This window comes from Pyrus communis, chromosome 15 (assembly GCF_041283825.1).
Source record: "Pyrus communis isolate YQ-2024b chromosome 15, ASM4128382v1, whole genome shotgun sequence".
Classification (NCBI taxonomy): Eukaryota; Viridiplantae; Streptophyta; class Magnoliopsida; order Rosales; family Rosaceae; genus Pyrus; species Pyrus communis.
In genome coordinates, this window is record NC_142579.1 from 35,122,340 (window position 1) to 35,138,149 (window position 15,810).

The 15,810-nt window shown below is 35.9% G+C and overlaps 1 protein-coding gene, 1 long non-coding RNA gene and 1 pseudogene across 3 annotated transcripts; 2 read left to right on the top strand and 1 right to left on the bottom strand.

Annotated features, from left to right (window-relative positions):
• Window positions 1-7,173: 7,173 nt before the first annotated feature.
• On the bottom strand, window positions 7,174-9,043 carry LOC137714551 (phosphorelay protein). The gene is made up of 2 exons (XM_068453746.2): window positions 8,809-9,043; window positions 7,174-8,508 (listed from the first exon to the last, which is right to left on the bottom strand). Exon 2 carries the CDS (start codon window positions 8,496-8,498, stop codon window positions 7,326-7,328), a length of 1,173 nt encoding a protein of 390 aa, XP_068309847.2. The 5' UTR covers window positions 8,499-8,508; window positions 8,809-9,043; the 3' UTR covers window positions 7,174-7,325.
• A 1,820-nt stretch (window positions 9,044-10,863) lies between these two features.
• Window positions 10,864-11,595, top strand: LOC148690918 (putative lipid-binding protein AIR1 pseudogene; annotated as a pseudogene). The gene has a single exon (XR_015956151.1). The product of XR_015956151.1 is annotated as a putative lipid-binding protein AIR1 pseudogene (transcript).
• Window positions 11,596-12,826: 1,231 nt separating this feature from the next.
• Window positions 12,827-14,405, top strand: LOC148690919 (uncharacterized). The gene is made up of 2 exons (XR_015956596.1): window positions 12,827-13,746; window positions 13,860-14,405. It is a non-coding gene; the product is annotated as an uncharacterized LOC148690919 (long non-coding RNA).
• The last annotated feature ends 1,405 nt before the right edge of the window (window positions 14,406-15,810 follow it).

A 15,810-nucleotide genomic window follows, 5' to 3' on the forward strand; every position in this document is an offset into this window, starting at 1 on the left:
AACGAGGCAGGATACGTTGCACAAATCGAGGCTAGCCTTGTGCATGGAAGACAAGGCTGGTTCCATGCACGTCAAAACAATGCGGCCTCTGTGGACTCAAAAAGGGGCAGGCTTTTGGCACACAAAATGATGTGGACACCTCACGTGCAGAACAACGCAAATCCAAGCACACAAGACGAGGCGGCTCCGCGCACATAGAATGAGGCAAACTCCCGGGTGCTCATAAAACGAGTCGGGCTCCATGTTCTTCAAAATATATTTTTCCGTGCAAAATCTATTATAATTTGTATTTAAACACTTGTAATCAACAATTTAAAACCTAAATTTAAAGATATTTGAACCTTTGTTTTTGGTAATTTTTCTTTTATCTAAATCTGAACTACATATTAATAAAACCCTTTTTGTCAACCAAAAAATGGTGAAAGACTATTTAACAAAATAAAATTTTGTCATTTTTTGTTTAAGCTTCAACTACATGTGATTTTACAAAAACCTTTACAAAAATGTTTCGAGAAAATAAAAAAATTGCAATTATTTACAAAAACGTGGATTTACACTCAATGTTTTCAGTCGGTTTTGCAAATTCATACATAAATCACCGTTCAATCTATTTATTTTCACCTTCGCCTCACTGTGATGTTTTGAAAAATAAGGTCAGACTTTCCGTTGAGATTCTTGAGTATAGAACCCTAATTGACTATTTTACGGGCCTCACTACTATATTTTTTTTTAGTTTTCGGCTTAAATATTCTATTAAATATAAATTTGTTGCTCAATAAACTGTAAAATTGCTTCCAAATTCCTTTAAAAGTTTAACTTAATGCTCAAGAAAAATATTTTATGAAAATAAAAAATTTGCATTTTGTCAAAAAGCATGAGTGTTAGGCGGGTTTGACGCATGCAAAACGAGACAAACTCAACTCACGCAAAACGAGACAAACTATGGCACGCAAGACAAGGCAAGCTCCGTTCACCAAAAATGGGGTAGACTTTTGGCACGCAAACAAGGCAAGCTCTGGGCATGAAAAACAAGGAAGAAGATGAATGTTGGAAGGAAGCTGAGTTTTCCAAGGCGATATTTGACCCGCCTGATTCGTTTCATTTTCTTTTTATCTTTACGTTATGCAGGTGGAGAGGGAGGCAAAAAGGGAGGGGGGAGAGACATGAAATAAAAGGGGGTATATACTTGATGCATGTCAAAAAATTTGAGTTTTTTTTTTTTTTTGTTGTCAAATTGTAGATAACATTGACAAAACAAGTCCAACAAAAACAAATTATAACTATATAGCTCTAGAAAGGACTAGCATACAGAAATAAGACGCCACATATGCAACTAAAACATGAGTAAATAAAACATGAATAAAGGTTTTTCCCTATAGCAATTACATGTGGATTTTTTATTTTTGATTGAAATTTGAGTTGTTGGATTTATTCTAGTTTCATGAAAATTAGTGCAGTTTATATGCCGATTTACACAGTACCAACAACATAAATTGGTTAAACTGTGATAAGGTAGAAAAAATTAAGACACGAATTAGAAGCAGGAAAAATAGGAACTAATACTTATACTTAATTCTAAAATAAAGAAGAAGATAGTCCACTTGAAGTAGTATTTTTATTAAAAATTTCGACGTACTTTTTAATAAAAACACTTTTGAGCCGATGTTCTTTTCAATAACAATGTCCAGAGGGCTTTTAGGTCCTTCGACACAATTAATTGGGCCTCAGGCAAACATTTAAAGGTCCAAATGGACAAGCCCTTCATTTTCGGGCCTCAAATTTTCTTTTCAATTCTTTTATACCTCCAAAAGAAAAGAAAAAAAGAATCCTCTCAATTTCTTGATAAAAATAAATAAATAAGTAAATAATTAGAAAAACCTCAATTTTATGCCCAGAACAAGGGGCGGGCTTTTGGCGCAAAAAATGATGTGGACACCTCATGTGTAGAACAAGGTAAATATGGGCACACAAGACGAGGCGTCTCTGTGCACATAGAATGAGGCAAACTCTCGGGTAGGCCTGGCAATTTCTGACACGACCCGATAACCCGACACGACACGACACGAAATTAACAGGTGTTTGGGTCGACACGATAACGAATCGGGTCTTATCGGGTAACCCGATAAGCACCTGTTAAGATAACGGGTTGGGTCGGGTATACACGATACACGATAAGCAGAATATTATTTTTATAATTTTATAACCCTAAAAAAATACTGTAATAATTATATACATTAATTTTACAATTTTATACCCCTAAAAATTATAATATATATATATATATATATATATATTAAATTAACTATAAAATTTATAATAATTATAATTATTATATATACTATAATAATTATACCCCCAAAATATTAAGTCTATCTATACTAATTATATATATATATATATTAAATTTTATAAAAACTATAATGCATATTAATTAATAATTTAATATGCATGAATCATGATCATGCATTTGCCAACTTGCCGTCCTTTTTGAAAAAAAAAAAATGGAGGGAAAATGAAAATGTTAAGAAAAGTTGAAAATAAAACAAAAAAGTGAGGGAATTAGGGAAAGATGTTGAAGGGAAAAGTGAAAATGATAAGAAAAAGTTGAAAAGGAAACAAAAAAAAGAGGGAAAAATGAAAATTAATATAAGTGGTGAGAAATTTTTTTTTTTTTTAAGTTATTAACTTTTTATCACACACATGACTGTCATGACATATCTCACTATTTTTATAATGACACACGTGACACGTGATGTATGTACTATTTCGTGTACCAGTCAATTATAATTTATACGTACAAAATAAATAGATTTAAATCTACTTAATAAATATATATATATACACACACACACACGGAACTTGATTGATGGCATACGAATTCTCCAAAACTAATTTCAACGATCCCAACCGTCAAACTTGTTTGTATATGCTTTGAGATCACATCAACAAAAAATCATAAAAAATAAACATTCAGAGATCAAGTAACGGGACAAAGCTTTTCAACGGTTATAAACGAAAAATCACGATTTAACGGTTATTTTAACTCTGATTTTGATGATTTTTTATAACTACACTCCTTGACCCTATATGAATACAATGAATGAATTCGATCTTCACTTTAAAATATTTACACAAGCGGATACCACAAAATCTTTTGTTATACTTAATGAAAGTATAAATAAACTCTAAGTGTTAGTCAATCTATCGTTTTACGAATTCTCCAAAACTAATTTCAACGATCCAAACCGTCAAAATTGTTTGTATATGCTTGGAGATCACATCAGCAAAAAATCACAAAAAAAAAACATTCAAAGATCAAGTAACGGGACAAAGCTTTTCAACGGTTATAAACGAAAAATCACGATTTAACGGTTATTTTAACTCTGATTTTGATGATTTTTTATAACTACACTCCTTGACCCTATATGAATACAATGAATGAATTCGATCTTCACTTTAAAATATTTACACAAGTGGATACTACAAAATCTTTTGTTATACTTAATGAAAGTATAAATAAACTCTAAGTGTTAGTCAATCTATCGTTTTACGAATTCTCCAAAACTAATTTCAACGATCCAAACCGTCAAAATTGTTTGTATATGCTTGGAGATCACATCAGCAAAAAATCACAAAAAAAAAACATTCAAAGATCAAGTAACGGGACAAAGCTTTTCAACGGTTATAAACGAAAAATCACGATTTAACGGTTATTTTAACTCCGATTTTGATGATTTTTTATAACTACACTCCTTGACCCTATATGAATACAATGAATGAATTCGATCTTCAATTTAAAATATTTACACAAGTGGATACCACAAAATCTTATGTTATACTTAATAAAAGTATAAATAAACTCTAAGTGTTAGTCAATCTATCGTTTTACGAATTCTCCAAAACTAATTTCAACGATCCAAACCGTCAAAATTGTTTGTATATGCTTGGAGATCACATCAGCAAAAAATCACAAAAAAAAAAACATTCAAAGATCAAGTAACGGGACAAAGCTTTTCAACGGTTATAAACGAAAAATCACGATTTAACGGTTATTTTAACTCCGATTTTGATGATTTTTTATAACTACACTCCTTGACCCTATATGAATACAATGAATGAATTCGATCTTCAATTTAAAATATTTACACAAGTGGATACCACAAAATCTTATGTTATACTTAATGAAAGTATAAATAAACTCTAAGTGTTAGTCAATCTATCGTTTTACGAATTCTCCAAAACTAATTTCAACGATCCAAACCGTCAAAATTGTTTGTATATGCTTGGAGATCACATCAGCAAAAAATCACAAAAAAAAAACATTCAGATATCAAGTAACGGGACAAAGCTTTTCAACGGTTATAAACGAAAAATCACGATTTAACGGTTATTTTAACTCCGATTTTGATGATTTTTTATAACTACACTCCTTGACCCTATATGAATACAATGAATGAATTTGATCTTCAATTTAAAATATTTACACAAGTGGATACCACAAAATCTTATGTTATACTTAATGAAAGTATAAATAAACTCTAAGTGTTAGTCAATCTATCGTTTTACGAATTCTCCAAAACTAATTTCAACGATCCAAACCGTCAAAATTGTTTGTATATGCTTGGAGATCACATCAGCAAAAAATCACAAAAAAAAAACATTCAGAGATCAAGTAACGGGACAAAGCTTTTCGACGGTTATAAACGAAAAATCAAGATTTAACGGTTATTTTAACTCTGATTTTGATGAATTTTAACAGCTACACTCCTTGACCCTATATGAATACAAAGAATGAATTTGATCTTCAATTTAAAATATTTACACTAGTGGAATTTATATACTTAATAAAAGTATGAATCAACTATAATATGAATAATTATATACATTTAATATTTGTAATAGATTAGCAGTGTATGTATTATTTTTTTTATTAGGCTTTCATTTTCGAGTGTAGATATAGTACTTGAACGAGAAATGTTTTAATGTTTTCAAGTAATATTTATGTCGCAATGTGTGGTATGTGCAAATTGTAAAAATATATATATTTTTCTTAACGGGTCATAACGGGTCGGGTCACTTTACCCGTTGGGTAAAGTGACACGACCTGTTAAGGACCCGTTAAGATAACGGGTGTGACACGACACGACCCGTTAAGATAACAGGTGTTACACGAAAACGACACGAACACGACAGACACGACCCGTTTGCCAGGCCTACTCTCGGGTGCTCATAAAACAAGGCGGGCTCCATGTTCTTCAAAATATATTTTTCCGTGCAAAATCTATTACAATTCGTATTTAAACACTTGTAATCAACAATTTAAAATCTAAATTTAAAGATATTTGAACCCTTTTTTTTTGGTAATTTTTCTTTTATCTAAATCTGAACTACATATTAATAAAATTCTTTTTGTCAACCAAAAAATGGTGAAAGGCTAGTTAACAAAATAAAATTTTGTCTTTTTTTGTTTAAGCCTCAACTATATGTGATTTTAACATCTCTAATTTTTAGAAAGAAAAAATTAAAAAATATACACTAAATATAAATTTTAGCAACTGACACACCCCGACCCAGAATGTCCACTAGGACTCCGAATCGAGCTGTGCTAGCCGACACCTAGAAGGTGATGAAGTCATAAAGTGTAGTGATGTGGAAAAAAAGAAAAGTGAATAAATTAAACTAAACTAGAACTAATTAAAATTAAATAGTGAAAGAGTGTGCGGCCCTGGGAACACATCCCAGTCTCGACTCCATCTTAGCACAATATTGTCCACTTTGGGCTTACCATTCCCTCACAGATTTGTTTTTGGGAACTCAGACGAGAACTTCTTAGTGGGTCACCCATCCTAGGATTACTCTCGCCCGAACTCGCTTAACTTCGGAATTCCGATGGAATCTAAAGCCAGTGAGTTCCCAAAAGGCCTCATGATATAGAGAGGGGAGCATGTACATATAAGGTACATCACCCCCTCTCCGTTGGTCGATGTGGGATCTTACAACATCTCTATTATTTTTCCCTTATTTTATTTTTTTACTTTTCAGCTTAAAAATATTCTACTAAATCTACCTTGTTGCTCAATAAATCGTTCATCTGCTTCCAATATATTATAAAGATTTCCTTAATGCTCGCGGAAAATGTTTCGAGAAAATAAAAAAATTTCAATTATTTACAAAAAACATGGATTTACACACAATGTTTTCAGTCAGTTTTGTAAATTCATATGTAAATCACCGTTCAATCTATTTATTTTCACCTTCGCCTCACTGTGATGTTTTGAAAATTAAGGTGAGACTTTCCGTTGAGATTCTTAAGTGTAAAACCCCAGTTGATTATGTTATGGGTCTCACCACTATATTTTTTCACTTATTTTTTGTTAGTTTTCGGCTTAAATATTCTATTAAATATAAATTTGTTGCTTAATAAACTGTAAAATTGCTTCCAAATTCCTTTAAAAGTTTAACTTAATGCTCAGGAAAAATATTTTACCAAAATAAAAAATTTGCATTTTGTCAAAAAGTATGAGTGTTAGGCGGGCTTGACGCATGCAAAACGAGGCAGACTCAACTCACGCAGAATGAGACAAACTATGGCATGCAAGACAAGACGGGCTCCGTTCACTAAAAATGGGGCAAACTTCTGACACGCAAACGAGGTGAGCTCTGAGCATGAAGAATAAGGCGGAATACGTCGCTCAAAAATATACCAAAATGATTCAAATTATTGCTGGTGGCACAAAGTGAGCGTGACTTTCCAAGTGGCAATAACTGTTGTTTCTTATATGTCTACGTTTTTCATTCTTAGCTCATTCTTTCCATTTACACAAGAAAAATCTACCCTAGAACTCTAAAACTCATTTTGCTTCTTCAACCCCTAAACGTATTGACTCGGAAAATTATGGGGAGAAGTACGTTTTAATGATACAAGCGAAAGTCTAAACTTCTTTAAGCCACAAGGAGGGGATTCAAACTCCAGCGCAAGAGGACGGGCATACTAACGTGCCAATTGGACTAAGTAACGTCTGCTTGTAGAAACAGATGTTAATGTCATAGCTAAATAACGGTTAAAAGAATAGTTTTTTTTTCTGAAGAAGGAAAGCACCTTTCTTGTGGTGCAAGCCCGCAAGGGTAGTAACCGTACAGTATGGTAGTAAGAAGAAGGCTCAAACAGCCAGATTTTGAAAGTTCATATGGTATGGTAACCGAACCGATACCTATAAATTGAAAAATTGGAACAAAACAGGAGTTTTGAAACAGAAGGTAAATGTAAAACGATTGGAACAACAATGTATAAGGTTACATACTGTGTATTTCTAGGTGAAAAGAAATCAAATTGTATCCAACCAAGAATCAAAATCATCCACTTCTTTAGACTTTGTTCCGGAAATAGACGATGATTGAAAATCATGGACAGCCCTTTGTTCTTGAGGTTGAGACAGACCGCCTTGGTTAATCAGTATCGATGTTTCATTTATCAACTCATCAAGCTCATCATCAATGGTAGCAGATGAATCCGGGACTTTTCTTTGAGGTTGAATCGGCATCAGGGAAGCATCTACTTGTACAGAAAAAGTATTACGAGGCTTGAAAGCAGTTGAATCATTTATCTTGGTCTCACCAAATGAATCAAGAAGCAGATCCAGTTCCAGTTCCGCCTCTGCAGTTGATGGCTCAAATGATTTTACGCTGACTTGTGTTTCTGACTCTGGTAATTTGTGTTCATACTCCGATTTGCCAAGTTTAGGATCAGTAGGAGAATCAGATACCATAATCTCAATATCATGGTCAGGAACCTGAACCTCCTCCGAAAAATCACTGCGGGGTGATTCTTCAGGCAATCTTCGGGCTGCTTCCTCATCACATGTTGTTTGCTCCGCATACAGCTCCGGTGGCAATAGATCCGCTTCAATGAAAAGCCTCTGCGGTAAGTCAATCTTTTCCAATTGCTCTGCAAGAGAATGCAAATTCAAGGAGAGAAATGACACCTCATGAGGTGCAGCAGCATTCTTATCCTCCACAACAAAATTATCATCTCCAATCCGTGATAGAACGCTCTCCCCCCTGACCGAAAGCATAGTTTCTATCCCCTTATTCCATTCCCCGAGCAGATCATTCTCCAAACCAGGAAATGTATCCGAATACGCGATTGACTGAGACTGAGACCGCGCCTCATCTATCAGATGACAAAAGTCTGCACCCTTACTCTTTGGAACAACTACATCAGAGGCTCGATTCGAACCATCACCTGCTGGAACTGGATCTTCTGAATCTAAATCTAACTCTTCCTCGTAACGATCCCAATTTGATGGGAGGGCAGACGCACCCTTAGTAGGGTGAGTTTTCTCTTGAACTTCCTTTCCCAGCGGATTCCTTGCGGTTCCAGCCTCATTTCCCTTGCCGCCCCCGACGGCTGAGGATTTTGCTTTCGGCTTTGGATGGTACTTCTTGCTATGGTGCTCGGAGTGTGCCCTCTTCGATTTTGCTAAAGCCTTGGCGTCCATTGCCAGATAACTGGTTTACATTTACCAGAGCGAAAAAAATGAACTAATGTGAGGTTGTATTGCTATTATCTAACATATCGCGTGCGCAATTTCGACGCAAACACTAACGGAATTGGCTAAAAGGACCGATGCTCCACATTAAATCGAATTCAGATAACAAGTGTCGCGGATTTTTAATTTAAGGACGAAAGCTCCAATTCGGTCTTAGTTTAGGACTATTTCTCCAATTTTTGCATGATAAATTCTTAATAAATTAGGAAAGATAATAACAAATTCTTAGGATGTTATGGAATCTGGAACGTTTAGATACCTGGAGAGTAGAAGAGCCGCAGTCGACAGAGCAAGTAAAGGAGCGGTTTGTAGGTTTTGGGCCGCCGGAAGAGGTTGTACGGACACGGAGGGGGAGCCCCTAAAGTGAGAAGGTCGAGGCGGAGGACCGCGAGATCGTTCGTAGGTTCTACTTTCGCACAGAGAGGGGGAGAGATGAGGAAGACGCAAGAGGGGCTTTTTCCTTTCTTTCCGGCTTCATGCCACATGGGCTTTTGGGTAGCAAGTGGAAAAAGGGTTTGCGCATCACGTGGGCTTCAAAAACCGGAAGGTAGTGGGCTTGTTCAATATTTGGGAAGAGAACAATATAAGAACCTCTAGTCGGTCTGATTCAGTTTGGACGGGACCTAAAAGGCATGAACCGGAATTTTTTTGTCAAACGATAGATTTTATTAGATTAGATGTTAGATTAGCCATCGACGAAGTTCGAACCTATGCCGTCATGCAAGAGCTCAACACCTTTCCACAACCGGAATTTGATTTGGTATTTTCCGCTTGATTTTCCTTTTTTTAAAGAAAGACTTGGCTCTTCAATAACAGAGAATGAACTCCTCTTTAAAAACATCGTGGTTTTTTCACAAAATTTCGTATTTATGATCGGAACAGTTCATATTATAAATCACTATATAAAGATCATTTCTGCAAAAAAATCAATTAAAATTAAGATTGTCTAGTCATCGAACTGTATAAGAATATATGGACGAACTTGGCAAAAGAATTACGAATCATCCATCTATTTGCTACAATTGGTTTGCTAAACAATCTTAGTTTTAATTGATTTTTTTTTGCAAAGATGATATTCACAAAGTGATTTATAATATGAACGATTTGGTCATAAACACGAAATTATATAAATAGGCAGATATGTATAATAGGATTTCAATTTTGATCACGTATTATATAATGACATATGATGCACAGTCTTGTGACTCGGATACATCGGAAAATATCCCACTTTTGTGATGTTGCCTTTGAGCTTGATGCGAAAGGGGTGGAGGACATGATCAGCTCACCTGAGCAATTGTCAAGGAACGTTTCTTTTCATGTTATATACCCTTCAATATGACTCAAAGCAGTAGTCCCCAGCCTCCGACAATTTTTTCCAATCCCATGTGAACCAAACGATCCAAGTCGCAGCTAGACCACATTACTGTCAATTATTGGCATAAGAATATCCCGATCCCAAACAAAATTACAAGGAAATCAAACGCCAAATTACAAAAGTCCTTTCCCATATCTTTATCACCCACAAGCTGGAATCCATTTCATTAATGATGATGATGTATCCCACTCCAGTTGCTTTCAAATACCATAACTTGTAGTAATTTTTCTGCAGCACCCCAATATGGTTCTTGCTTAAACTTGTTTCATAACCCGAAAGCTTTTGTTCGTAGTCTCTTGTTCGAGGATCTGTGTCAGGCCTTGAGATCCATATTAGTGCGATTGCATTGCTTTTTTTTCGTTTAGGGTTCGGTCATGTTTTCGTTGCCAATTGCTTTTTGGTTGAATGCTCTAATTCTGACAGGATATCAGGATGGGCTATTCACGTGTTGGGCTAAGTGGTCACGCTCGTTCCAACGTCAGTCAATGTACATTGTTCGTATTGGGTTTTGTACACCAACACATTAGCACTTTGAAATTGCCAGAATGGAGCTTATGGAGTTAGAGTACTTTGTTGGGCTTCAAACCTTTAAAATAGACCTTTGCTGGGGAAGATTTTACAGAGGTCATATGATTTGTTACCAGAAAAGCATTGTACATGTAACATGCATCACTGATTCATTGCCATGAAAAATTGTCGTGTTAAAAGTGATTGCGGTGAAAATAGGCACAAGAAATCTGAAAATTAAACAAGTTATCGGCCTTGGCATTTTCATTTCATGCAAATCAATCATCTCAGAGATGATACTAGTGGATTAACGAAGAAACAAATTATTTGACTTGTTGTCAGCCCCACACCCCCACCCCCACCCCCCCACAAACATACAAAATACCTCCGCTGTACATTATCATCCATTTTCACTTCTCTTCCACTCAATCAGTTTCTCAAACAGCAGCCTCGCAATCTGCCTTTAAAATAGAGTGCAATCCCTCCCCTTCAATGAGGCACCCCAAGTTCCAATAACCCTAAAAAAACCACTCCAACCATGCCTTCTACCAAGCAGCTCTCAGCAACCCTCCTCATCTTCTCAATCCTTTTCTACTCATCCACATTCTCCATTGCTTGCTGCTCATGCAAGAATGCCCCAGCGCCCGCGCCTATGGCTGAAACCTGCCCTAAAGACACACTGAAGCTAGGGGCATGTGTGGACCTTCTAGGACTTATCAACCTCCAAAATGGAAGCCCGCCTACGAGTGGTTGCTGTGCGTTGCTTGAAGGGTTGGCCGATTTGGAGGCTGCTATTTGCCTCTGCACTGTGATCAAGGCCAATGCGGCAGGGCTTGTCAACTTGGAAGTGCCAGTAGCTTTGAGCTTGCTTGTTAGTGCCTGCCAGAAAACAGTCCCTCCTGGCTTCAAATGTGAATGAGATTTGGGAGCTAATCACAAACTCTTTGATGTGAGGAGTACAAAGTTGTTCTTGTGTGATGATAATGTTGCTAGTGTTGGTTGTTTATGCTCTTTCTTTTGCCATGGTTGTTCCTATTTACAGGCAAGCATGTTTGCCTATATGAATATATAATTATGAAAAGTTGTTGTTGATGTAATTTGGTGCTATGAATTAATGGATTTAGCTCATGCTTTAAATCTCATGGCATGTTATTTTATAAATTAATTAGTTTATATTTTTTACGGTTTAGATTAATTAGTTCGGTAGCTGAGTGCTAAACTAATTTACGGTTTAGATTAATTAGTTCGGTAGCTGAGTGCTAAACTAATTTACGGTTTAGATTAATTAGTTCAGTAGCTGAGCATTACTTACATCGGGAAGCTACTTTTATTGTCAATGTCTTAGTTTCTAACTTTTTATGGGCATCCATTTTCCAAATTTAGTGGTGGAGCCAAGATTTTAAGTTAGGAGTGGCTTCTCACAACTGTACAGAATACACTACAACGCCACCAATAATGGCAGCTCTACAACACGATTGCAAATCCCGCTCACACGCTTGCAAATCCCGCTCACACGCTTGCGAATCCATCTCTCAACCAGCGTCTCATCCATCATCTGAAATCCAAGTATTGATCCTTCTTCTTCTCTCTGCTTGCCTCTCTCAAAGTCGTGCTCTCTCTTTCTCTCCCTCTCTCCCTCCCTCCATCTCTATGGTTCTTTCCCTCTCTCAAATTTTCTTGCAAATTTATATTTAATTCATTGCATCAGTTTTGTGATTTAATGGCCTTTGATTGCACGTTTTAGTTTTTAATTGGAGGCTTGTTTTGAACATTGGGGTAGACGGAATTGGATCCTCTCCGAGGCAAATCCTCGCGATCCTCCTGATCCAATGACATGGGCCGTTGGATTTTAATCCAACAGCTACAAACAAGGGGCCCCTCTAAAAGTTATAATAATTTTAGCCGTTTGATCAAAATCTAACGTCCCGTATTAGTGGGTCAAGAGAATCATGAGGCTTTGCCTCCTAGAGGATCCAATTCCGGGATAGACATCAATCTATTTTAGCCACTACTTTGACGCTCAAGATTTTTGGTCTGATTTTGATGTTTCTTTGCTAGGTGATGATGGTGGTGATTTTTCAGTTCCACTCCATTTCATCAGTATGTTTCAATCAGTTGGGAGCCGTGTTAATTGACAAGGAAAACAACCTAATAGAAAGGCTAACGAGAATGAAAATTGCACATGGATGCAAGTAGAATTCAAGCTTGTCAACGACCACTAGCACCATGTGAAAAAAATTAAACATGATTTTAAACATTCTCGAAAATCACTTTAAACCATGTGAAAAAGAATAATCATTTTAAATAAGTAATGTCTAAACCATGTGAAAAAAAATTATACTGTTTAAACTTTCAGGTTTTAGAGAAACCAGTAATATGCTACATGACGAGATCCATGGGAAGCATTCTCGAAAGAACTCTTAAATGGCCAAATTGATCAAGCAAAAGCGAAATCCACCTTTTGTGGAAATTTTGCATGAAATGAGGAAAAAATAGATATTGCATTTAGTGCTAAAGTTTTAGGTATGCCACTTTCGTGCATCCTTTTCTAGCTGATGGCACATAGAAATAGAGTTATGGAGAGAGATCTGGTATTGAAAATTCAACCTGCAAAATTGATCACAAAAACTTCATCCAAAAGCGCTTCCACCCTAACCCCTGCTTTTGATTTAAGCAATGGCTAAAACGGCAATGCCAAGTGGTGGGTCCAAATCGTGTGCTGGTGCTGATGTGCTGAAATTTGATTGGTTGATCATCAGAAAATGCTGACCATCTTGTTCTATAAATAACCTCCCAATTCATCAAATCTCCTACATGCCTCATCAGTTTCTTTCCCCTTTAAAAATAATCAGTGCACATACAGATGATCCTCCCTGTAATTTTCCACGGCTTTCTTGAACTGTGCAGTTTCCAGAAGAATTAAACTGGCAGAAATTTTTCATGCAGATACAAAAACAGTTCAAGAAAGCTGTGAAAAACCACCAGCAGGATCTGAGTTGTTCATAAAAAGATTCTGATTGTCTCCTTCAAGCTTCTATGCCCTCCCATGGCTACTGGTTTTCTTCTGCAGTACTTTTGCAGGAATATCCTCATTCCAGCTCTATATAACACATACGCTTTTGTGTTTATGATGTGTTTTAGCCTTTTTCTCTCCTTATGTATCTTTGTAGGGTTGTGATTTCCGCACTCACTTTTTCTCCCCGTGTACTCTTTCATGTTTTTATTATAGGGTTTGGATTGAATAAGTCATGGAGAATCAAGGAAAAGAATGAAGGTGTACAGAAGGAGAAAACGCAAGCGTGAAATTGCAAGGTTTTCAAAAGTTCTCTACAAAGTTTATGTATTTTTTCTTCTTCTTAGGGTTGGTAATAAACTTCATGTAGATTCATGACTAAAAGCTTGCAATTCTTGTATTTTTTCTACAGATTAAACCCTCAAATTCTTGACAAGAAATACTTGCACATGAATAGTAGGTTGATCGACAACACAATTAAAGGTCAACAGTCTTGAATTCGACGGGCGTACACTCAAATTAATCAGTGTATTATAGTACCAAAATAGGCGGTTGAGTCATTTACAAAGTGCTTTTCCCCAGCTTGATTCCTCTTGAAGAAAAAAGGCACCTATGTCTATGTGAATGCGACATTCATCAAGGCAGACTATAGGCACTGAATCATCAGCTTCAAGCTTGTCATGTCCTTCCTATAGGGGCTATGGGAAAAATATGAGTCCTTTTCCATATAAGAAGGTCAATATTATTAATAGGCCGGTTTAGGGCAGATACTAGGCCTGGTTTTAGGCTGTTAGGTCTGTAGCTCTACCCAGGCATCCACTTTTTGTCATGTTTCATTTTCTTTTTGGACGCGGGTTCATGCTCTTCACGGACTCTTGCGTATGATGCATCATTGTAAAGCGTTGAAAATTAAAGTACAGATGAATGAAAATAACACCTTCCTTTTTTATCCAGATAATTACGTTTGCAAATAACACTTTTGGATTTAAACTATAAATCCTAACATTCAATAGTAAAGTTTGTGAGTCGTCACTTGATTTTATATAAATTATACGTCTAAAGAGAAGCGTTATCCGTTTGGGTCTAAAACCAAGTTACGACTCCAAAACATCCCACTCGGGCATTAGGGTTTAGAATTTAGAGTTTAGGGTAAAACAATAAGGGCAAAGGAACCATGATTCCGGGATGTCAATCCCGATCACACTTCTCCCACGGTGCAAGGAATGCGTGTGAGCTAGGTTGCATAAACAACTGAACACACAGCAGAAGGGTGTGAAGTCCTTTTGCTGAAGCTCAGGAGACATGGGGTCTTTTCTTGCCTCCTCTTCTTTTTAGAGATCAGTAATGAGTCTATCATGACTCAAGCCACCTCATATTTAGTTTTGATTTATACGAGTACGAAGAATTGTGCAAGATCAATCTGCTTAGTGACATTCGATCTTTACTTAGTTGAAAATTGTATCATTTTTGACAATTACTTTTGATTAGAATGAGTATGAAAATTTTTGCTTGACTAGTATGTTTAGTAACACTAAATCGATCTCTGCTTAGTCAAAAAATTTCTCATATTCGACAATTACTTTGGAATAACATGTGTACGAAATTTTTTAGATGACTGGTCCACCTAATGACATCCGATCTCTACTTTGTTAAAGAATATCTCATATTTGACTTACTTGACGGAAAAATGATGTGAAAAATTCAAACTTTCCATCAAAACCATTCAATTCATTATTGATCTACCCAAAATAGCCAAACTTCTGAGATTTTTTTGGATCTTGTGTAAAAATCTCATTTTGGGAAAGGAAGGTGAGTCACATGACAAAGAGTGGAAGGGCGGTCTCTTTTTGCCATCTATAGTTGACAATAAAAGGTAAGCATGCACAATATTTTGGGATTTTTTATTTGTCACTTTGACAACGTTATTTCACTTGTATTGTTGTACTTTAAAATTTGTTTTTTCATAAAAAATAGAAATTTTGATTAGGGCATTAATACTTATTATCTCACAATTATTTGCATAATAAAATGTTCTAAACAAAACAACTCTTACCTTTCCTTGCTAGCATGCACACAATTGGCAACATGCACAAACAAGAGATTGGTTCAACTAATGGTTAACAAGAGAGACTTGGCATGCTTAAGGGCACTCACTTAATTATTTAGGAAACTTTATGAGATTTGGAAATGCAACAAACAAGAGATTAATTAGAAGCTCACAAAAACTTTATGAGATTTGGTAATGCAACAATCATATTAAGTGGTTTTCTTTTTTTGTCGTTTAGTGTCTCATATTGTATTGGATAATTCACTATACCTCATGTATGTTAAAAGAACAAATGAAGAAAATTTGTTCAACTTTA

Excerpts from the sequence above, each read along its gene's own strand:
- LOC137714551 (XM_068453746.2), bottom strand. The coding sequence starts at position 8,498 with ATGGACGCCAAGGCTTTAGCAAAATCGAAGAGGGCACACTCCGAGCAC.